Source organism: Vipera berus (assembly GCF_964194415.1).
Source record: "Vipera berus genome assembly, chromosome: 1".
NCBI lineage: Eukaryota > Metazoa > Chordata > Lepidosauria > Squamata > Viperidae > Vipera > Vipera berus.
Window position 1 is genome coordinate 159,866,020 of NC_138202.1, and position 25,674 is coordinate 159,891,693.

The 25,674-nt window shown below is 35.7% G+C and overlaps 1 protein-coding gene across 8 annotated transcripts in view; it reads left to right on the forward strand.

Moving 5' to 3' along the window:
* The window catches only part of MAP3K20 (mitogen-activated protein kinase kinase kinase 20), a 125,736-nt gene that overhangs the window by 43,801 nt on the left and 56,261 nt on the right, over nt 1-25,674 (forward strand). For all 8 annotated transcript variants that reach the window (XR_014024716.1, XR_014024717.1, XM_081314633.1 and 5 more), the window contains exons 4-10: nt 640-741; nt 1,259-1,324; nt 2,605-2,633; nt 2,733-2,870; nt 7,055-7,141; nt 13,314-13,388; nt 20,627-20,733. Coding sequence is in view for 6 of the 8 variants with exons in the window: in XM_081314633.1 (XP_081170759.1) it covers nt 640-741; nt 1,259-1,324; nt 2,605-2,633; nt 2,733-2,870; nt 7,055-7,141; nt 13,314-13,388; nt 20,627-20,733 (604 nt within the window). In the remaining 2 variants the exon portion in view is untranslated. The remainder of the gene's footprint in view (nt 1-639; nt 742-1,258; nt 1,325-2,604; nt 2,634-2,732; nt 2,871-7,054; nt 7,142-13,313; nt 13,389-20,626; nt 20,734-25,674) is intronic.

Here is a 25,674-nt window from a genome sequence, read left to right on the forward strand (position 1 = left end):
AATGTTATGCAGTCTCTTAATTTTTGCTGGCTAGTTCTTTTGCTGTTTAATGAGACATATGTATCAATGTGTTTATTTAATATATATTTAAATGTTATTTCATTTAAGTGTTTATTTAAATTTATTATTTTAAAACTCCTTATATCAATCCCATCAGATCTTACTAATATTTTGTATCTATGTTTTATTCCCAAATTAATACAATTTGCCTAATATTTGAGAACCAGCATGTTATAATGGTTAAGGTGCTGGATTGGGAGTGGATAGACCCAGGTTCTAGTCTACTTTAGGCACTGAAGCCAGCTGGGTGACTTTGAGTCTGTCACTTTCTCTAAGGCTAAACTGGAAAGAAAAAAAACAACAACCTAGAAGTTGTCATTGACCAATGAAATTGACACACCCAGAGACAATATTGACACAAAAACACAAAACAATTCTCACAAACTTTTATTCATAAATCATAGTGTACCTTTTTAAAGTTAATGAATTTGAATGATACCTTGTTCAAACTATTTGCTATTGCAACATGGTAGGTAATATCAAATTTGCTAATTTTTAAAATCAAAGATGGCTAATTATTGTGCCTCCATGTGTTATTAAATGTGCCAATTTAAGCATATTTTTGCTCTTTTGTAACAGAATATGCTTCTGCTGGGTCATTGTATGACTATATTAATAGCAACAGAAGTGAAGAAATGGATATGGATCATATAATGACCTGGGCAATGGATATAGCTAAAGGTAAGTGAGTTCAATAAGGTCAATAATTCATAAAAGATTAGAACTCCTTGCTACTTCCATTTCCTATTCAGTCAAGATCTATTCTTACTCATTAATCTAAATGACTCAGAGTGCCTAAAGATAGTGCCTTAATTATCTGTCCTAAGAAATCTTCAAAAACCTATTTGACTTACTAAATAGTTAGCATGAGCTTTCCAAAGGTGCTTTCTTTCAAAAGGCAAGTGGACTTTCTTGTTTTGCTTGAAGAGGTTTTGCTTCTCATCCAAGAAGCTTCTTCAGTTCAGTTCAGTGAATACGAACTGACCACACCTGAAGCCTTTATTAACAGAACACTGACATCTCCTAAACTCCGCTGAAGATGTCACCTACCCTGGTAACAAAATGTTTGAAAATCAACCCACAAGCTAGGAGAACGAACCTTCACCCTCACCATCTTACTTGTTTTGGGAACAAGCTACTGCTGGTCCTGATGTAGCAAAATAATTTTAAAAACTTTTTTTTTCATTTTTACTTTTAGGAATGCATTATTTGCATATGGAAGCTCCAGTCAAAGTAATCCATAGAGATCTGAAGTCCCGGAATGGTAATTCAGCATAAATTTACAATTTTGTTTATTTTTCCTGCAAATATAACATTTTAGGGCTGATACTGAAAAGAGCAGAATTCAATGCGCAAGCCACTTTGATATATGGATATGGATATATGGGAATATAAAAGTGCTGCACAGGATTTTAAAGAATATATCTTGCCCACAATATCAAGGACAGGGTACATGATATTACAGTAGCTGCTGTATCAAATTAGTATGTGATGAATATTGCTGATTGAGAGTTGAATCCAATATTTTCCTTTCGGCATTGTCATTTTTTTTTAAATCTACTCGTTTGAGGTTTTACTTGCAGGATGATATTCCAATTGCTTGATTACTTCTGATTAAGTTCAGCTATTCCTCTTGTAACCTTGCGATTAGAGATGGGATTAGAAAGCTCAAATAAAAATGATACCTTTCTTTATTTCCCTTTTCCTATTAGAAAAATAAAAAAGAATTTTGAAATATTTTCTAATAGTTTTACTTTTTAAATGGCACCTAAAATGGTTAACAGTGAAAGAAATTGGCCCAAATTTGGAAGTATACAGAATCAAAAAATAACTTAAGTAATAAAAGAATTTCAATATCTGTTTGAAATGTTGGTGGGCAGAGTCTAGAATACAATTTGAAATGTTCCTTCTCTTTTCAGGTTCATGTTTGACCTGCCTGCTTAATCTAGTTAGGAAAAAAAAATGAAGAGATGCACTGGGAAATTAGGAAATAATATCATATCATATATCATCATATCATATCATCTTTATACTGACTAAATGTGCTAAAAATAACTTGCATAAATTTCAGTTTTTCCTAAACTATGTATTTTCCTATTTATTTATTACATTTATATGCCTCCATTCTCACTGATAAGGGAATTTCCTTTGGGTTTTTTTTATTATTCCTTTGGTTTCAAAAAAATTGGGAAATTTTACAATTGTCTGTGATATTTTTTGCATATTTTAAAGATATATGCGGCTGCATTATAAAGCGTGACAACTTTAGTTTTAAATTATTTCCCAGTAACTGTTAATAATACATTTTTCAGCGGCATTGCTGTAACTCGTTAACTTGACGTTAATGGTGATTTATCTTCCATGATCCTGCAATCGAGTCAATAATAAAGTCATCTGGTTTTAGATTAATATCAGCCAGAGAATTTAAATGGTCTTGCCAATATACTGTCTATAAGCCTATAAGGAGTGATTTTTTTTTCTAAAGAAATGCCTATGGTTTCCTCATAGTATTAATATAATTTTCTCTTTTTAAAAAAATTTCAGTGGTTATAGCTGGTGATGGAGTATTGAAGGTAAGAATATTTCAGTCTTTTTATAAAAATATTTGTTGTGCTGAATTGGGCAACTTATTTTTTTATTTTAAAAAAATCTCTATTCCCCCCCACCCCTAGATTTGTGATTTTGGGGCTTCAAGGTTTCATTCCCATACAACACACATGTCTCTCGTTGGTACTTTTCCTTGGATGGCTCCAGAAGTAATACAAAGTCTCCCAATATCGGAAACATGTGATACATATTCATACGGTGTGGTGAGTAAACCTATTTCTGTCCACGCTTCTGAATGCGTTATATAAATCTATCTTTAGACAACTGGATATAATTCATGATCATGTACCATACACATGTGAAGGCACAAAAACAAAGTTCTATTTCTGAGGCACTCACTGTGGCTTGTATATCTCCCACCCACCCACAGTATTTTGGATTTCATCGTTCTCTAATTTTATGGTAAAATTTTTCGCCCCAAAAAAGCTATCCATGCCAACAGGCTTATAATCAGCAAACAGCTGGAGAACATCTGATTATCTGTTACTTCCAAGATCCACAGTTCTGCCACAGAAGTCATACTTTAGATTGTTTCTTTAAAAAAAAACATTTTTTACTCTTGCTCATGAAACTTATATTAATTAAAAATCAATGTTTAAAGCAGCTAAGAATGACTTGAATCTTCCTGATTTCAAGGAGAACTAGTTATTGCCTACTTACAGCCAAACCTGTAAGCATCCATTCAGGAGAAAACTAAAGGAAGTTTAATGGGACTGACTGCCAGACAAGCATATCTAGTATTGCAGCTTGAATCCAGCTCAGGTTTTTTGGAAAAAGTTAACTTCAGTAAAAGGAAGCAGTTCAGGAATCAGCTTCTGAATAAAAAATTGATCACTGGTGAAAGCAGATATGTCCAATCTTTAGACTTGCCTGGAATGCATTGAGTGAAGAGGAATTGTCTTGGGCCACATGTAAAACGTGGTTAATGTACCGGTATATCTATATGTAAATAATGTTAAAAGTTTACTCTCTCGGGGGTGGCATTACTAGCTGTCCAGGACCACGTATGCCGCAGGTTAGACACACCTGGGTTAAAGTAAAGGAGTTGAATAATAGTTATATTTTTCAGGCACATACAGACAGTTTCAAACCCTGTAAAATCCTTTTTTCCCCTCAGCTTAGTGTTCTGCATCTTAAATAGTGAAAAGAGCTTGAAACATTTAGAGAGAGAATGAAATTCAGAAATAATTGCAGTTTGGCTCAGAGTTAAATGTTTATAGATAAATAATAATTAATTAAGTTGTTCCCTTGCTACTGTCAATGGGGCAGAAAAGAGTGAATTCCCAGGCTTTTGTGCAATCTCAAAATCTGTTCCTTCTAAAGCCCAATTTTTAGAAGGGGAGGGTAGATCCAGAGGGAATTTAGGAGGAGAAAGTGCTGTCAGACGTGGTTTTAATTCTGTACATTTTAAATTCTACTCTAGAAATTGGTTCAAGTAAACCTATTAGTATTGATTCTCCTCACTGTTGATTTCTATCAGAATTTTTTTCCCCTGTAGGCTTTCAACTTCTAATCAAGCAGACTAACAATGTGCTCCAGAGATAATGAATCCATGAAAAATGTGGCAGTTTTTGATTTAAAACAATCTCATCCGTGAATAAAAGTTTTGTATGGTCAAGTAACACAATCTAGAGCACTAACAAATGGCTTTTGTAGTGCACAGACATCTGCTTTTCATCATTTGAAGCACAGCTGAAATTGTGATAACAAAGAGCAGAATCCTTTTCAAATGTAAACTACTACTATGTTGAGAAATACTGTTCTATTGGCAGAATCTGTAGCATTTCTTTTATTTATTATTTTCTCTGCCAGAATGGATTGTATTCATTAAACTATTACACTGCTTACAATGTACAGTGAAGCATTTTTCCACTTTAGTATGCTGCCCACCTAAAGGTCCAGGTTTTCTTGGTCAGGCTGAATTTGTCTTTTGCAAATAAGTCACAAGAACACGAGGAAAGGTGATTGTTGTACCCATTTATAGTTTTCTGACTTTTACAAATTATTTCATGAAGCTGGAATAGAGGGTCTCAAGTTCGGTATCTCTTTATTTGGAAGTAAGCCACAATCTCCTGAAATAAATTGTGTTTTAAAAAGTAAACATGCTTTTAGTCGGAATCTTCTGTTATATGAAAATGACCCAAAGCTGAATTCAGATTTAAGATTTATAATCTATCCAGTTATAAATATCTGTTGCCTGCCAAATAATGTTTAATATCATCTAACTTACTGTTTTATTGTCCTAGACATGGAACTTTGTAGTAGAAGAAAGGTAACGTGGTCTTTTACCTGATATGAGAGTTATACAATTCAAATATAACCCCAGTAAAATTTCCACCAGCACATATATCTGTTCCAGAGTCCATTGGAGTTCGGTGACCAATAAATTTAAATAAATAAATATAATGTGTACAGTATATGTTTAATATAGCAGACTTCAAGTTTGGAAATAACAATCAACTGAAAATGTGTCATGACACTGAGTAATAATGTACATATGTCACCTTTGGTGTGATGAAAACGTCTTTAACATCTTCCTTTAAACCCAAGTGTCAGGTTTGTTGTTTAGTTTTGCAAAGTGCCTATATTTCTTAATGAATTATAGTTAGCAGCTGTGATTGAGAGCGACAGTAAGGTTTAGGAAACTCCAGCTATGCTGACCAAAAATTTTGAGAAACATATTTTTGTGAACGTACAGTATCTGTCTGTCTGCCTGTCTGTTTATCTATCAACTATCTATCTATACACACGTGTGTATTTATGTGTGCGTGCGTGTGTGTGTCAGCAACTTACTCTACATATTTCTGGGCTCTTGTTGGCTTCAACCACTTTGTATGTCATCACAGATTTTTTAAATGACTTTTTACTGTGCCTGAATTTGAAGCAGGTGCACACTTGTAGTTTTCTTTATTCGATTTGTCATAGCTGACCTTTTAGGAAAGATGTCATCATCCTACCGCAATTGCATTCCCATATTATTATTTATGTAATTGTAAAACTGCTCCCTCCGTCCCATAACAACAAAATATGCAGCTGTGAGTTAGCCGTATAAAATCAAGACAGGATATACATTTAAACCTAACAAATAAATAATAGCTACTTGGTCAATCTGGATATTTTTATATGTGAGTGACAGAAGAAAAAGGATAAAGCTAAATGAAGAGGAAGGCCTGGCCAGATAATCCCCACAGAGAAAAATGTTTTTGTTTCCTTTCACCACCCATAATTCCTTAAAACAGGATACAGTAGTCCCTGTCTCCATTGTTATGTCCTCAGCACAGTGGTTTTTCAGTAATAAACTTTTATAGTTTTATAACTATTTAATCTCTAAGATGCTGTGGGAAATCCTGTGATTGAAAGCCTGGCTGAATGTCAAGGATTTTTTCTCTCATAGAAATGGGCAACATCTGGCAATAAGTTATTAATTACCTTTTTTTAAAAGGTAGTTGGCCCAACTAAACCCAAATTTGAACCATAAATTAAGAATTTTAAATACTTAATGGAGAATATTGATCTCTGGAATTCTTAGCCAGGTCATTACCTTGTTAGAAAATATCATTAGGATATCAATCAATATCAATAGCAAATAGAAAATATCGATATTTACTTTAGCTAAATAACATATTTTCCAACTCAGATCAACAGAAATATGTCTGCTTTGTGAAGTGAAGAGAGGCAGTTACTTCTGTAAATATAACTGCTTCCCTGGAAAAAAGAGATTATTGCTCTCTTTGACATAACCAGTTATATTACCCTTTTAGTATAATGGTGGAATATCATCCAAATAAAATCAGCTGAGGTCATATTGTACTGTAAAGTAAATTTATATGTCTGTTATTTGGCTAAGTATGAAATATAATTAAGTATAAAATATTTCTGTAAAGTTGGTATTAACACCGAAATATGTGAAAGATAGAAGTTATTTCATTGCTTACAAATCTCTTGTGCTATAGTAACTATTTTTAAAATTTTAGACATAACTCTAGAAAGAACTATCCCAAATGGATAGAGAAAGTCTCTGGTTTAAAATACAAGAAGGAATAGGTTCCGGAAACATTTTTCTAGTTTTTCTAGCTGAAAACAAAAAATCTGTTTCTTGACTATCCCAACTATTGAACAGTGGAGGTACAACAGGGTATTCACAAAATCTAGTGCCCAGCTCTCTCTCAGTAATTGGGAGAGAGGGTTCTTATTAAAAATAAGAAATATTCAACATTGACGTGGTGTAACTGCCTTAAGCACAAACATATATCCAGGTTTTTGCCAATAGACTTTGAGTGCCTGGTAATTGGATACAGACCACAATGTATCACGGTTTAATAATATATTTAAAATACAAAGTACAGTAATAAAAAAAATCCTTTGTCTTTTCTTTTTTCCATTCCAGGTTCTCTGGGAGATGCTAACAAGGGAAGTCCCCTTTAAAGGCTTGGAAGGATTACAAGTAGCTTGGCTTGTAGTGGAAAAAAATGAGGTAAGACTACGTTTCTACATTCAGGTACATAGATCAGAAAACAGTGTTGGGTTTTGCAAAAGACTTTTTCATCTTCCTCAAATTGAAAGTAAGTTCACGCGTATGGAAAGATTAGCAGTAGGAGCTAACACAAAGGGTCAAAGTGATGTTATTCCTCATGAATGGACCCTTTACATCTAATTGTTGCAGCTTCACGTCGTGATGCTGTAGATCAAAAATTATACAAGTACTGTACTAGCTTCTCAGTCTCAATTGTAAAACCTGGGGGTTTGTTCTTAGGGATGAAAGAAGCCATTGCGTCCAAGGTAGGAGAACAGTTTAACTCCATCTCCTGCATTTAGGACATCTTTATACTGGCCGGGAGTTGATCTATCTGTAAGAGACCTTCAGCTACTTCAACTTAACTCTCCCAGCAGGAGTCACTATAATACAAGAAACTGCCACTTAGATGAGGATTTCAAAAATAAAAGAAGATAAAAATAGTTTAAAAAGAAGACAATTACAGTTTTGCCACCCACGTTCCTCAGTCCATTGAAGATGAGCTCCTCACTGCAACTGGTAAGGCTATGCCATAGTTGCAAGCCTCCTCATGCCGTGTCTTTCCACTTCAAAAGGACTTCAGTGGCGTAAACACCCTTTGTACGTGTCCCCAGTGTTGCTTTTCTTCTGGCTACAAATTGAGGCTTTCAGGTAGTTGAACATGTGAGTGCATATTTGAACACATGATCTCTTTAGTATCAAAGATAGGAAGTGTCGTTTTAAAGAAGAAATGTAGCTTGGCGGCTTTATTGCATGCAGATAAGATGTGGGATTCCTCCTCTGTCTAAGTTGGCTGGAAGGTTGGGTACCATTAAAGAACAACTTAGGCAATTTCTGTAGTATGACTTCTTGGTTTCTTTGTTTTATTGCTGGCTCTGTAAATTATTGTTAACGTCTTTACATATAATAAATTTATTTATCATGTTTAAAAAAACAGGAAGGAATTCATGTAAAACATGACATTCTCACTTTTAAATGTTCTTTCTGAACTATAGGAGGCCTGTGATATCTGTGAATCATTGTGGAATAACCAATTTAGTTGGGATGTTCTGTCACTCGCTATAAATTTATATCTGTGATTCTTACAAATTTAATCTTGAAATAATAAGATGTAGCAAATGTCATTCTTATTTTTTAAGCATGACGAAAGTTTTATTTGATCTCATCAAAGTAGCCTCATCCCATCCTATAGACAAACATTAAGCAAGAAACTTCTCCATCTAGATCAATGCTCTGATCTTATAGTTGGATACAAGATTTTGGTAGGAATAGTAGTGGCTACAATTGAAGTGCTCATAGGTTCAATAGACTAATACAATAAATATATAAATAATACCCATAACAAAAAGTTATACTTTTTTAAAAAAACATGATTTCAGGTTCTTCCTAATGCAAAAAACCTGAAATATCTACAGTATATATTCTTTGTGACATTAAAATAACCCCTAATAAAGTGGCTGAATATCTGAGACACTAGCCTCCCAGTGAATTGTCACTCTGCATAGTGTTTGTTCAATTCAAAATAAGTTAGTCCTGCTTTAGTCCCATTGAGATCAATGGGACCTAAATTAACTATAATTAACCTGTCACACTGATTTTAATGGGCCTAAAACATGACTTATAACATGACATATTGACTCTAGCACCTTATAATTATTGCGCTGAGTTTACACTGTCAGGAAAAACAATGAATCTCATATTTGGTCCTTGGGAGAATTCTATTCTTTGGAAAGTTAGAGCAGATGGTAACCCAAAAGACACCTAAAGACAATGGAAGTCCACCCTTATTCCAAAAAAGTGCAGAAGAATTTGAAAGATACATAGCACTGCTTGCATAGGTTTCTGTTCTGTTGAACACTTATTTAGAGTCCAGATGAAACTCATAGTCAAGAGATTTGAACAAAGAGTTCTGGTTCAGTATGTGTCCATTAAAATTAAAAGAGTGGTCAGTGAGAGATTCTTTAAGTCTGCAGGTGCTACTCATATATACAGTCATGGCCGAAATTGTTGGCACCCCAGAAATTTTTCCAGAAAATCAAGTATTTCTCGCAGAAAAGTATTGCAGGAACACATGTTTTGCTATACACAGGTTTATTCCCTTTGTGTGTATTGGAACACAACAAAAAAGGGAGGAAAAAAAGCAAATTGGACATAATGTCAAACAAAACTCCAAAAATGGGCCGGACAAAATTATTGGCACCCTTAATATTTGGTTGCACACCCTTTGGAAAAAATAACTGAAATCAGTCGCTTCCTATAACCATCAATAAGCTTCTTACACCTCTCACCCGGAATTTTGCACCACTCTTCCTTTGCAAACTGCTCCAGGTCTCTCTTATTGGAAGGGCACCTTTTCCCAACAACAATTTTAAGATCTCTCCACAGGTGTTCAATGGGATTTAGATCTGGACTCATTGCTGGCCACTTCAGAACTCTCCAGCGCTTTCTTGCCATCCATTTCTGGGTGCTTTTTGACGTATGTTTGGGGTCATTGTCCTGCTTGAAGACCCAAGATCTCAGACGCAAACCCAGCTTTCTGACACTGGGCTCTACAGTGCGACCCAAAATCCTTTGGTAATCCTCAGATTTCATGATGCCTTGCACACATTCAAGGCACCCAGTGCCAGAGGCAGCAAAACAACCCCAAAACATCATTGAACCTCCACCATATTTCACTGTAGGTACTGTGTTCTTTTCTTTGTAGGCCTCATTTCATTTTCGGTAAACAGTAGAATGATGTGCTTTCCCAAAAAGCTCTATCTTGGTCTCATCTGTCCACAAGACGTTTTCCCAGAAGGATTTTGGCTTACTCAAGTACATTTTAGCAAACTGTAATCTTGCTTTTTTATGTCTCTGTGTCAGCAGTGGGGTCCTCCTGGGTCTCCTGCCATAGCGTTTCATTTCATTTAAATGTCGACGGATAGTTTGCGCCGACACTGATGCTCCCTGAGCCTGCAGGACAGCTTGCATTCCTTTGGAACTTGTTTGGGGCTGCTTATCCACCATCCGGACTATCCTGCGTTGCAACCTTTCATCAATTTTTCTCTTCTGTCCACGACCAGGGAGATTCGCTACAGTGCCATGGGTTGCAAACTTCTTGATAATGTTGCACACTGTGGACAAAGGCAAATCTAGATTTCTGGAGATGGACTTGTAACCTTGAGATTGTTGATATTTGTCCACAATTTTGGTTCTCAAGTCCTCAGACAGTTCTCTTCTCCTCTTTCTGTTGTCCATGCTTAGCGTGGCACACACAGACACACAATGCAAAGACTAAGTGAACTTCTCTCCTTTTTATCTGCTTTCAGGTGTGATTTTTATATTGCCCACACCTGTTACTTGCCCCAGGTGAGTTTAAAGGAGCATCACATGGTTGAAACAATCTTGTTTACCCACAATTTTGAAAGGGTGCCAATAATTTTGTCCGGCCCATTTTTGGAGTTTTGTTTGACATTATGTCCAATTTGCTTTTTCCCCTCCCTTTTTTTGTTGTGTTCCAATACACACAAAGGGAATAAACCTGTGTATAGCAAAACATGTGTTCCTGCAATACTTTTCTGTGAGAAATACTTGATTTTCTGGAAAAATTTCTGGGGTGCCAACAATTTTGGCCATGACTGTAAGTCACATGGTGTATATAGTACTCAGTAAGAGGTATACCTGAGTAGAGAATTACATCTTCTATACCATGTCCATATCTTTTATTATTGTTTCCTTGATAATTTGCATGCTCTTTATTAGAGGTGTAAATTCTGTTAAAGGAGATTTTAATATCAAATGAAATTAATATAGTATTAAGACATGTCACTTTTATTGGAATATAACTTCTTTGAGAATAGACTAACCTTCTATTTCAGCGAGATATTTGTAAGTAATCATTTTCCATCCCTGGAACTGTGAGGGTGAGACAAATGCCATGGCTAGATTGTCAGATGTATTTTTAGGGAAATGACCTACTTGAATATCAAGTGTCAATGCTACTTTGTTTATGCCAAAAGATTTCTTGGATTGACTTCTGATATCACTTTTTTTTGCATTTATAATATTCATGATTTAAGGATTTCCAATTGGGTTACATGACTACTGTGTACATTTCTTCTTTCCTGTTTTCCATTTTCTTAACGTATCTTCTTGGTTTTGGTTTTGTAAAATAACACCTGTTTGGAGCATAACAGCTATAAGATTTTGCAAGTCCTAGTACACTCATACAGTGACCTATTTTATTTAACTTTCTCTATATGCCTCTTTGAAAACTGTCGTTTTAAACACTAAGCAGAGTTGTGAGAAACTCAGCTATAACTACTTTTTATAATTATATCCTTCTGTTAATCTACAGAATTTTCTCTAATTTTTTCTGTCTTGCTATGAGGATGAGGATATTAACAGTTATTTCTTTCTATCAGCAACAGTGATACCGGTTTTTTTTTACTATCAGTAGCATAGTAACAAACTATATGCAGACATTCTAGTTATCAGAAAACTGTAATTAACACACTAATATATTCTTGTTAAGGTTTAGTTTTAAATAACAAGTTGCATCTCTCCTTACTCTAATAGAAATTGAGTAGATAATTACTATTAAATATTTTAGATTTAGATTTTTATTTTTAATAGAATGTCTAGCATCTTCAATATATTAAAAGTTTGTCTGAATATTTTTGAAGTATGAATGATAAAATATGTCACTTGTAAATACCTTTTTGCAGCAGGCTGGATAGGGTTCTGTTAGTGACTTGGGAGTTATTATCCCCAAGAAACAGATTCTGTTATTTTGTTATTTACCATTCATTTTTGCTTACTACTTGCCTTTTTTCATCACAGTCTTTCTTAACCTTATATTCTAGTGTCCAATATAAACTGGATTTTTATTACATTTACTCATCATTATAATGCTAGACTGCTTTATGGTTAACTTGACGTGATAATAACTACATATTTAAATTTGAATGATTATTTTAAGAACGATGTAGATCACAAGACCTTTTAACATTATTTAACACTTATTTTAAATAACTAATAGGGCTATGCATTCTTTGAAAATGATTCAGAGAAGCTCTTTATAACATATGTGAACATGGCATCTTACTAGTCTTCATTAAAGCAGGCTGCTGCTTTCAGTCTTCTGTGGAAACCAGAAAAAAGATGCTGCTACTTTAAGGAGCTGGCTCATTGTACTCTCAAAGCATCTGCATCTTTTTTCAGGCTTGTGTGGAGGCATGACAAACTGTAGGCTGCTTTTTTTGAATAGCAGAGACACACTCTGGCTTTGTATTGTATAGTCCAAAGCACACCATCTCATTCATTTTCAAAGCAGTGTAGAAAATAACCAATGAAGAAGTGCATTTAATGTATATTTAATGTGTCCAACAAAACAAAGATGGATTTAATGTGAATGAAAGTAAACAACATTTCAGGAGGGATTCAGAAATTTAGATTCTTTAAAACCTTGGGAAAAAATACCTATACATACTTCATGCTATATTGGGTATGAAAGCAAGAGAAATGTAATATAATTTTAAAAGATTTGTAGATATTACAGGAATATAATTCTAAAAACTTTTCCCTCCAAAAAAGTTACACAGTATTATTTTTCCCACAATGGTAATTTAGGAAAGTTTTTTCCCCATAATATAGCTGTAGGACCAAGTTTTTTGGAATGCATCCATGTTTTCAACATTTCAAAATTGAGTCTTACAAAGACCGAAATTGCTGTTTATTTATTCATTCAATTTATATCCCCCTTCTCATAACTAGAAAAAATACTTTGCATTAACGGTGCGGTTAAACTTGGCTATGTACATATGTCATTTCATAAAACCCAAAGTGTATCATTCAGCACGTGCAGCATTTGTCTCAGCAGCAGTAATCTTTTGCATCTGGCTACTGAAGCTTCATTATTGCTTCTCAACTTCTTGGGAAAATAATAGTTTAGTTTACTGTCACCATCTCCTTCCAGGCATAGGCATTTTGGTGTGATGTCCTCTGCTCTGTTCTGTTTTTATGGCAAGCTCTGATCTATTTTTAGCTCTGTTGCACACCGAAGATCTTCACATTTTAGATCTAAAATTTGAAAGGCTATGGGTTGGTGTTAGGTTCTTTCTTTATGTTCACTACTTTCCTCCTTCTATTTCAGAGACTGACCATTCCAAGCAGCTGCCCTGGAAGCTTTGCAGAATTGATGCTCCAATGTTGGGAAGCAGACCCAAAGGTATTTTTTTAGACTGATATACCATTGTATTAACTTTATCATTGTTTATTTTTTTAAAGGCACTGTCAGGAAATAGGTTGATGCTGAACATTGGAGAGTTAGAGACCCTTAGCTTGCATATGATTTAAACATGCTGATTGTTGGCTTGTCTGATACAGAATTATTTAAGAAAGGAAGCAGGTCAAAGAATGTAATAATCCTGCCTTCTACTAATGAACGGAACTTCTTGAATATAATTTATATTTTGTTACAAAATTATTTTGATTGTATTTATTTATTTATTTATTTATTTATTTATTTATTTATTTATTTATTTATTTATTACCTCGGCTTAAGGACTACTCCATTTCTAAATATTTTGTACAATACAGTGAATTAACAGCTAACCAACATTAATGAAAATTAATGTTCATTACTCTTGATAATCCCCAGTTGCCTATTTTTTGTTTTACCATGATGTATATGAAGTACTCACAAGGAAGTGGTTGGATGTATTATAGCACAACACAATTGGAGGGCAACAGACTGAAAAAAGCTGTGGGCTGAAAAATCCAGTTGTGACATTCATTCTTCATGTGCACAATATTGCACAAGAGTTGTGTGTATATCATGAGCACAACAATCCTCTTCAGTCCTTGAAGTGAAGACTGTGACATCATAGAATCATATGATATAAACATCAGACAGAATCTTGGTGATCACTATATATATAATAAAAGTGCAGATAAAAGAAAGGGGATCAAATTAGGTCCTTTTGCAAGCTCAGAAATTAGTGGGCAATAGTTTGTGTTTCCTCCTGGATTAGTGTATGTACAAGTAAACTCAGCACCCTTAACAGAATCAGTGATAGGCCAAGGAAAACTGAGAGTTGGATTTTTGCATTCCACTTTTTTTTTTGCATTTTTTAAAAAAAACTTTACATTATTCAGTATTTATGAGTGTTAAAACACATTATTAGTATCTGGCAAGTTTGAATTTAGGATAATCCAGAGTGTAATGAACACCAATGAAATATATTCTATTGTGGCATTTCTTGTGTCTGTTACTGTGATGGTTTAGTTCAGATGTGTGAGTGGTGTCAAACGTTACTAGGCAAAGACATTTTTGCGGAGGAAATTTTGAGAGCTATTTAGCTGCTATAAATTTTTTTTATTAAATTTATATAAACCCCACCCCTAACCTGGCCCAAAGTCTGAAAATTTGTTCTCTGCCAAATACTGCTAGTTGTTCTGAACTCTTACACTCCTGCTACATCCAGTCCTTACCCATGTCCGATTTGAAGGAATATATGATGCATAATGAAGAAGCACACTCACCGCTGTGTATCTGCATCTAGATTATGCTTCTACTGTTCCTAAAAGCATTAAACACTAAAGTAGTCTTCCCCAATCTGTGTTCTCCCGTGCAACTTGACTGGCAAAAACCAGGTTGCTTCATTTAGGTCCTACTGCAAAGATTTGGGTAAAATATTGTGTGTGAACCTGTCATGTGGGGTGAAATGAACAGAACAGCCACTGTTTAGCTTTAAAAACAGCTGGGTTATAATCCATGCAGATTGACCAAAAATGACAAGACAGAACAGAAAAACAGAAAAAGAAATACCTTCACTTAAACATTGAATAGGCAGTTCTTACAGAGAAGAACACTTGTCTCTTTTTGTTACACACACACACACACACACACACACACACACACACACACACATATATATATATATATATATATATATATATATATATATATATATATATATATATATGAATAATGTTGTTTGACATTTGAAATAAAGAAATTGTCTCTCTTTTATAATGTGAAAATCACTTGGAGAGACACCTCAGCATTGTTCCTAATTGTTTTTGTGCACCCAAATTAAAATGCACGTTTTAATTGCCGCATCTGTAATTTTAGCAGAAATGGTATAATTACAGGCATGATGCAGAGAGAGTGTGCATCATCCCTTTATTATGTCTCCACATTTTGGTTTCCACCTTTTGTCTTAACCTTGTCTGGGGTCTGTCAAACAGACTACTGGAGGCAATGCACTCTTGAGAAGCATTTTACTAAGACTTTTTCAGTTTTCAACAATTATCCCACTTTTTGCACTATAACAAAAGAAGCTTTAAATTCAGAAGAGAATGCGGGGAAATTTATGACTGCTTTGTCTGAGTCCATTCAGATAGGCTTGGGCTGTGCATAGCCCCATCTTCCTCTGCTTTGTCACTGGACTTCAGGATGATTTGACTTCCCAGGTTACAAAATGCTAAAATTGGTACCCTCTCTCCTACTGAAAAAGTATAAAAAATTAATATATTAGCACTGTTATTTAATTCTTATGATTACACCAGGTTCTCCCAGATTTTTAAAGAATTTGATGTAAAGGTACATTTTACTATCAAAGTATAATTGGAAATTTCACACACTTTTGGAAAATGTCTGTATAGATCAGTATGTTGTGCCTGGTGTAGACTAAAAATCTCACATTGCAGAAATAAAACATGGGCATTGATATCATGTTCAAAATATCATGATTCTGCTAACTCTTCCCAAATTTTAACATTTAATTGGTTATGATCTTTAAGTCCTTACATGGCATGGGTCCGGGATACCTCGAGGACCACCTGCTGCCGGCGTCAACTCCCCTCCGCCCTGTGCGTGCCCACAGAGAGGGCCTCCTCAGGGTGCCTCCGGTCAGGGAATGTCGACTGGTGGCCCCCAGGGGAAGGGCCTTCTCTGTGGGTGCTCCGGCATTATGGAACCAACTGCCGGTTGAGCTCCGGATGGCATCGGACCTTCGATCCTTCCGTCGCGGGTTGAAGACCCACCTATTTGATTTAGCTGGTCTGGCCTGATGGGGGAATATGGGTTTTTTAATTGGTTTTTTATCATTCTATTGTTATTGTATTTTAATTGGGCATTGGTTTAATTTCTTTTTAATTTTTGTACTGCTATTTATATATGCCCTGTGAACCGCCCTGAGTCCCTCGGGAGAAGGGCGGTATAGAAATCAAATAAACTTAAACTTAAACTTAATTGGGTTAGACTCAGACTTTAGGAAAATTATCTTCCTTCCTTCCTTCCTTCCTTCCTTCCTTCCTTCCTTCCTTCCTTCCTTCCTTCCTTCCTTCCTTCCTTCCTTCCTCCCTCCCTCCCTCCCTCCCTCTTTCTTTCTTTCTTTCTTTCTTTCTTTCTTTCTTTCTTTCTTTCTTTCTTTCTTTCTTTCTTTCTTTCTAATTGCAGGTTTCAGTCACTTTTATACTTTCTCCTTTAATGATATTTTTTAGGAAAAAAGAGTTTCACTTTTCCAAGTTGATCCAGGATTTTCATTCTGGCCTCTGTATTAGAAAAATAGAGGAGTAATTACTAACAGAAGAGGCATATAAGCCTCCAGTTGTGTGAATGCCTACAGTGAATCAAAATTGCATTAAGGCAAAACAAGCTCAGAAGCCTCATAAAAGTTATCAGGAGTCAAATGTTTTTGACTTATAGGTAATTTTATGTTTTACTATGACACTCTTCCTGCTAAACCCAATCAGAACAGTTTGTAACAAACATCAAATCATATGTCATTATAAAAGGTGCAGTACCATTAACTATCAGTTTATAAAACACTAACAAAGGGTTTCTAATATTTTAAACCAATACTAACTCCAAAGCCAGAATGGCCAAAAACAGTTTGTTAAAAATTGAAGCATTAAAACTAGGGACTATATATGAAAAATTGCCAAAATAGTAATTTCTGGTAAAAGTTTTTCTGGTAAAAATGGAAATTACAAGAATGTTTCATCAACTTTTCCACATGGGAAATTCCTACTAGTCAGTAATTGCTGTTTTTTCCATTATAAGCTGCAGATGGAATTATAATGTACTTTTTGGGGTATATATTCTGTGAAGCTCTATCCATCTTCCTGAATCGATGTAGCTGTGTAGTCAGAGCCTTATTCTTTCTCCTCCTTGTTCCCCAAAATTGGAATTACCATTATTAGCTGCTTTAATGAATTGCTTTGTGTTTTAGTTTCTTTCCACCACACAATCAATGCCTTCACCAACAGCCAGAGCTTTTTTTGTCATAGAACGCTCAGAATGGAGTTCCGGCACCTTTTTTGGATGGAACCTTGTAGGGTAGGCAAGGCGGGCTGTATGACATGTGTGAGTTCCGGCACCTTTTTCTTTTACAAAAAAAGCACTGCCAACAGCCATTTAATTTTGCAATTTATGTTGCAGGTTTAAACATTTTTTTTTAAAAAAACACACACAAACAAAATAATAGCAGATTTCTAATAAAAATATAGAAAAATTGTAAGAAAATGTGAAAACATTCGTTTATTGCTTATTTTAACAGATAAGGAGAATTCTCCTCATAACCTGCCTTCCACTTCACAAAATTCAGTAGATTGAGATGCTGATATGGATTGAATAGAGCAGGGGTGTCAAACTCAATTTCATTGAGGGCCGCATCAGCATTGCGGTTGCCCTCAGGGGGGCGGGTGGGTGTGGCCAGGGTGGGCGTGGCCTACTGGGTGGGCGTGGCCAGCTCTACATCGTTCACATCAAGGGTGCCTATGGGGGCCTGGGCAGGCGTGGGACAGATCTGGGGGTCTCTGGCAGGAGGAGGGTCTCTGGGCCAGGGCCAAGGCAGTGGGGGCCATTCCCTCACTGTTTCCAGGATGGCTTCGTGGGCCGCATGAAACCACTTTGCGGGCCGGATCCGGTCCCCGGGCCTTGTGTTTGACATGTCTGGAATAGAGAGTGCTCACTTCTGAGCCTGTTCTTGCTGTGGGGAATGAACTTCTTAATTTATTTTGCAGGATAGTTCTTTTATTTACCTGCTGACTCCAACATCAAAGTGAACTTGATTTTAAGAAAACTGTAATTTAAAGGAGCCACAAAGTCAAGGAGATTTAGGAGTTTATTGCTGCTGCCGTTTCAGGAGAGGCTTCAGTCTTTTCTGATGCTTCCAATAATATACCTTAATACAGCTGAAAATGGTTTCCCCTCTCTTAAAATAAGATGTTTCGTGCTTTGAGTTGATAGTGAAAAGAAACCTGAGCCCTCTATGCTTTTTCATTTTGTACAGTTCTTGCATAATTTCGCTTTATCAGAGTTACGCTCCTAAAAGTCTACCAGAAAATAAACACGACAGCAAAACAAGAGTTAAGTTCAGTGGCTGAACATTGATGGAGGAGGATGCATTCCAGTAGCGAACTAGTAAGGGAAGTAATTGAGTTGCTTGTAACATCATTTCAGCGACTTAGGAGGAAACCTTATCTACGGAGTGTGTGTTAAAAAGATTAAGGTACTAAGATTAAAAGCAAAGGGTACAGAACAAAAAATCAAGAAGTGCTAGCAACACAGAACTTGACATTACCTTCAACCTTCCATCTTCATTCCCCTAAGGCAGTACTTCCTAAACCTGGGTTAATTACCCCAAATTTGGTAAAAGTGTTTTTTCTTTGGGTATCGATACCCAATTATAACAGGAACATTTAAATTGACTTAAAGTGTTTTGCCTAGATTGGGTAAAAAAGGACTTTCTGATAAGCAGTTTGGGGTAACGAAGGGAAACGTTTGGAAAGCCCTGCTATATGATATCCTCTGCACTGCAACTCCCTTCTCTGTTTTCTGTAATACTCCAGAGCAATGTTTCTCAACCTGGGCAACTTTAAGATGGGTGGAATTCAAGCCCCAGAATTTCCCAGTCCAGCATGATGGCTGGAGAATTCGAGGAGTTGAAGTCCATCCATTTTAAAGTTGTCCAGGCTGAGAAACATACCTTCAGAAAGATTGTGCTGGCATTTTTCTCCTTAATAGATTTTCTGGGTCAAGAAAAAGAGCAGGATAATCACTGGAAAAACATGAGATGATAACCACGTAATAACTAACATTATGTGGACCTCCAATAAAAGGGGAACCTTTTCAGTTAACAATCTGGAAACTAGCAGTGTCAAGGACTGATCAAGTCGTTCAGGCTTCCTTACAAATATCCTCAGATAGCAACAGCTGCAAAGCCAGCCTATAGGGGGAAGCAACTCCTAAAGCCAACTACCTATAGCTAGACTAGAACTAGCATTTGGAGTTGAGCATGAAGCCAATACCGAACCCTGGAACGGACATAAATACTAACCTATGTATACCAGGGAGGCAAAAAATATTTAGATAATCACCTTTATGGGATATAGGAAACTACAGCTCATAAAATTAAATGTCTTTCCCCCCCTCTCTTTAAATTATGGGGTTCTCTGGTTCACCTTGATTTAGGAACGTTGTTTCCCATAACAGGGTTGCATAATTTTCATTGAGGGCTACAGATCCAACTTATAACTTGTGGAATGTTGATTACGGACCCTGGGCCAGCTGCTGGCATGATCAAGCCTGGATAGTAGTCAAGTAATCTTTGTTCCAGATGTTCCACCACACCCATACAGTTGAATTGATGGACAAGGAAAGATCATACTGCTTGATGTGGAAACTATGGGAAAAGGTGTCATAAATGAAAAACAGGGTACAGTTTTCTACCATACACCTATCCAAAGTGCAAGAGATCCTAGAGGAGACAACAGAGGACAGAGAAATCTGGCATGGTCCAAGGGGTTGTGAAGAATCAGACACAACTTAGTGACTGAACAACAACAATCTTAGACAAACTGAACCAAGATATCCTTCTGTTTACATTTGTGTTGCACCCCTGGCAAGGAAAACAGAATATTGTCTACAGATCCATTTCCTGCATGTGCGGTACAGCCATACTAAGATCAATAAGTTCAGGCAGATATGCAGCGTATTTCTACTGCATATCTGGTGGAAAGATTACAACCTTTCCAGGGAGATCACTGAGAACAGAAAACGAGCATAGAGTTTTGGTTCTATCCAGTTGATAAAAATTACAAAGTAGATTAAGGATACCGTAACTCTTTTATTGTATTATTTTACATGAGTAATCTGGAAGGTCCATTCAGGTCAGCGTCTTGTTATATTACAAATTTTAAGATACCATTTTTGTATTGAAATTTAAAAGCAGCAAGTTCTGCATTTATAGCTATAATAATTTACAGCTCTGTGTTGTTTACCTAATAATTATCTAGTCAGAGTCCCAGTATGAGTTCCATTGCAGTTTTAGACTTGCTGCTTTCATTGGAAAATGTTATTAATTCTGCAAATAGTGTAATATTAAAATGTAGGTTTACAGAATGTAAATGTCACAATGGACATAATGATGTACATCTTGCTTTGTGTGTCTTCAGAAGAGACCCTCTTTCAAGCAGATCATTTCGATTTTGGACTCCATGTCAAATGATAGCAACCTTCCAGACCAATGCAATTCATTCCTGCATAACAAGGCAGAATGGCGGTGAGTCCTTTTAGTTCCCACCAATAATTATGACATTATCTGTGGGGAGAAATTAAGTATTTTCCAGAAAAAAATACATGGCTAAAATTAAATATCAAGTGTTTGAATTTTCAAAATGTTAAGTGCAGGCCCCAGCGATCATTGTTTTGCTATCAGATGGGAAAAATTGTGTTTCCCACTACGTGTTCACATTGGTACTTTTTCTGCATAATGATGATCAGAAACAAGTTTGTGTTTGGTATATTTAGAAGCAATGAGTTGGTTTCAATCAGATATACATCAAAATGGCCAAATCAGACCACAAAATTAAATTTGTAAGCATTAAGAATGATAGAGATACAAACAAACAGCTATGAATCAAGGGACCAGAACTAAATTGTAAAATTTGGGATGAAAATATTCTTGTCCATAATTTATTTCGTCATCCAGGGCTAGAAAAGCAGGATAATCAGCACGGAGTAAGCAGATGTAATATTTGCCATCTCAAAAATTTGCAGTCATTATTTGGTCATTTTCATATATATGTTATTGCAAGACTCTTCTGCTTTTCACTGATCCTTCAAAAGTTCCCCAGCAAATTGTCTAGGCTGGATTTATGAAGCGGTATCAGCGATGGGATTCAGCCAGTTCGCACCACTTTGGCAGAACCGGTAGCTAATTTTTTGTTGCCCAGGCCCGGAATGGATTTCCGGAAGCAGCATCCACAGAGAACCAGTTGTTCACATATTTGAATCCCACCACTGAGCAGTATGTATCCTGACTACCTGTTTATGGTATCTCTTGTTCTTGTTATTTCCCAGGTTACACAGCTATAAGATTATGTGTATAAGTAGTTACTAAATTGAACGAGATTGGGTGAGATTCAACTTTAGTCATTTGTACTTAAATTAGTCTTGACTTTATTGTTTCCATTGATCTAGGTGAGTCTTCCCTAACTATGTCAGACTTTCCATCCACTATTAATATCCTTCATTTGTGGTACCTTCTGTGCTAAAAGTCTTTCTTTACTGGGTAGATTTGAGCATGCTTTTTCAGACATAAACCCTATGGTATTTACCTGGACTTATTCCAGAGAAATATTTTTATGTCCAATTTTTACAGTATTTGTAAAGCACTCTAATCAGATGTGTGCATAAAATAGAAATAAAATATATGGATACATTTAAAACAGCTCTGCTTAGCGTACTGTGGAGGCCGATGAAAAGGGATCTATCTGTACAAGAAGAGGATAATACAACGAATCTTGCTGTAATCTAAATTAAGAAACCTTGGCCATTCTCCAGGTATTGCAGAGCACAATTTAGTAATCCACTTGATGGTTATATGCCTGCTTCCTTTGGAGACTGGCAAAGAAAACCATGCAAGAAAGATTAGAGAGTTCTTAGCATGTAAATAATATTTAAAATCCCAGGATGAATTGAAAATGGATTTGTCAACACAAAACATCCTAAACTTAAGGGGGGAAATAATGGTGAACTGATAACAAGCAAGAGAATTTTACTGCAGGGATGGAAAATGTGAGCAGATGGGAGGTTTGAGCCAAGTCACATGATGCAAGTATAAATAGCTTGTTTTAGAACTGACATTCTTCTTGCACTGACTCAGCAGTGTGTGGCAATAATCGACTCTAGCACAGCCCTCTGAAGACCAGGATGCATTGTGCCATCTACTGGTGCAAACTGCAAACTGCACCGGAGATAAAGCTTCAAGCTTTCTATAATTCTATGGGTCGTGATGAATCCTTCCCATAGAGCAGGGTTGTCAAACTGCTGGCCCGTGGGCCGGTTGCATCATACGGAGGCTGCACCCATCCCAGCTCCAGCAATGCAAAAAAAGTCACGATATGTCGCGACACATCATGTGACGCAGCGAATTTGACACCCGTGCCATAGAGTATTAAACGTGTACTCGAGAGCAAGTCCCACTTATTTTCTACAATGTGTGTTTAAGATTACAGAATTTCCAGATATGTTTAGGTTATCCAGTTGAAGCCAGGCAACCAGTATGGCTTTTTACAGGTTGCTAAAGTGGGAAATGGTTGCTAATGTTATTAAGAACTTGAAGTAGCTAGGATCTGCCTTTTGTTTATAAAAAAGGATGATTATTTAGATTTCTGAGGGAACAATATAATATAAAGCTATTGCATAGATCAATGCAAGTATATAAGTATATTTTTAAAACTACAGATTTGATAACAATTTTTGAGATCTCTAGGAATCATACCCAAGTATTTCTGGAGGATATATGTACCCCTGGATCTCAACGTATGCATATCTGTTCTAGAGAGAATTAAATCGTATTGTATTTATAAACTTAGGTGAAAATAATGAAGGGGACGAGACATAAAATAAAACTTGGGCAAAATAGGAACTGTGCCATATTCTATTAGTTATGTTTGGGCTGCCTGTCCTGTTTCATAAAACAATTCAGCTGTCAAAAATTAGTACATTGTAATGAGCTTCCTAATCTTGGAAGTAACACGTTAAAAACCAAGGCCCAAGTCACTTTCATGGACATTGTTAAAAACAGTATTGACCATAGGTACAATATATTTAGGAAACTAGAATTTTCGCCTAGTTTATTTTTGATTAAAAATGTTACCAAAATGGAGAAATTGGCTCCAGTAATTATAGGAAGCCTCCTGAACATTATAAAATGTAGCACAGGGATAATTGGTGAAAATCCCTCCACCCTTCTCAGCATGGCTGCCTGAGGAATTCTGGGAGTTGAAGTCCACACTTCTTAAAGTTCCAAAGATGGACACCCCTGGTTTAAATCAACTGGCTCCTTCTGTTTGCAGAAGGGCACAGATAGTTACTATCAATTTTTGAATTGTTAATTGAATTTAAAATAATTTTCCTGAAATTATCGATGAAACTATTACTGCACTTTATTTGTTTTTTATTTCATGTAACACTAAGACAGCAGGCAATGTTAATTTGTAAAAGTACTAAAATAAATGGAACATACATGATCACCAATGCTCAGCATAAATTAATAAATTTGTAGAATAAGATATATTAATTAAGCAATATAAAGAAGCGTTCTGTTTAATTACACTGTTTTATTATATATTTTAAAGAATGCAGCCTTTTAGAGAATCATTGTAACCTTTCTCTATAAAGTGCTTTCTGTCTAATGAAGAGAGATAATTATAGCACATATACAGTGTAATTTTGGCATTTAGAAAGTGTTGTTATTAAGGACAAAGACTTTAAAAGTTGGATAGCAGTTTGTTACATGTTTAAAATAGATGTAGTGCACATGAAGATAACTCAGTATTTTTATTTAAGATTCTCTCTTTGTCAGTGCATCTGGTGGCCTTCAGGTTTGAATCAAAACAAATATGGTTTAATGTGATATCTGAAGCAATCAATCAGTAAGATACATCCTTAGATTATACAGATTTTCATTGGCATAGTGGCTTGAGGAGTTTTCCATATATTGTCAAAACAAGTGACAAAGAAATGCAAAATATCAATTTTATGTTTCTCATTATGGCTGGCTAAATTTGAATAACTGGATTTGGATCAAGGCTGCACCACCAATTATTAAATTAATGATTTTATTTGGCAAAACTGGGTCTTGTTCCTAGGGCCCTGTTGTATTTGAAGCATCTGTGACAATTCTTTGCCTTAGGCCACACTAGTTGACAGTTAGGGGTCATTTTGGGGTCAGGCATGCAATTTAGGCAAAAGAATTAGTGATAAGTTTCACAGGGACCCTTGGCTCACAGTTCCAAAGATCTTTTCTAACCAGACAATAGCAAGCATGGCAAAAAAAAATTCTGGTGTCTTGAACCCTGAAGGGTTTTAAGAGAGAGGAAAACCATGCTTAAAATCAGAAATAGAAACCTTTTTGATTAATTTAAGGAAAACCTAGTAAAAGAGCTTAGCTACCAAACAGTAAATCTGAATGATAGAAATAATATAAAACAAAATAGGATAGAATATTCTATATTGGCCAAGTGTTATTGGATACACAAGGAATTTGTCTCTGGTGCATAAGCTCTCAGTATACATACAAGCAACAAAATGATAAATCATAAGATACAACCATAAGTAAGATACAACCAACAAAGTGATAGTCATAAGATACTAATAGGAGTAGGTAATAGGAAAATTGAGAAAAATAATAGTAATACAATCCTGCTGCGTGGTTAGATATCCTTAGGCACATAGACAGTGCTGTAGGAATTAGGTGATGGCATGAGGAGAAAAATTGTTCCTGTGTCTAGTTGTTTTGGCATGCGTATGCCCTAGAGTGGTGTCCTGAGGGGAGGAGTTCAAACAGTTTATGTCCAGGATGTAAGGGGTCTGTAAATAAAATATGAAGCTTACACTCCATCCTTCATATTTTAGAAGAGATCAATGATTCCCCAAATAGAATTTTCTTTTGTACCTTCAGGTTTATTCCTCTCAATAAAACAATTCTAAAGTGCGACTCTACATTTATTTAGTTAGTTTTTAAAATCACCCAATCAAAAGCCACTCTGGGCAACCTTGAAAAATAACACCATGATCCATAAGACTCACTTTTACTGAAGTGAGTCGATATGTTTGGGACTGACTTCTAAATATACTTGTGTACCATTCTACTGTAAAACTTCCTCAGTTCATCTTAAAAGTTACCTTGATCATCATGCATGCACTTTTCTGGGATGTTAACATTTTATGGCTAATTAAAACGTTAATTACTACCGTTTCAAGTACAGTAGGAATTCTGGTTTTTTTAAACCGAAATTTTAATAGATGATCTAAACTAGGTTTAATAGATCTATTAGTGGATATTATTAATAGATTAATACTGTTAATAGATCTAGGATCTATTATTCGGTTATTCTGTGTTCTGCTATCGAAAGTAATTTAAGTCATCTTATACATCGTAGGCTTGGAAAAATTTTGCCATTCTTGCAGCAAAATGCAGTGGGACTGAGATGTA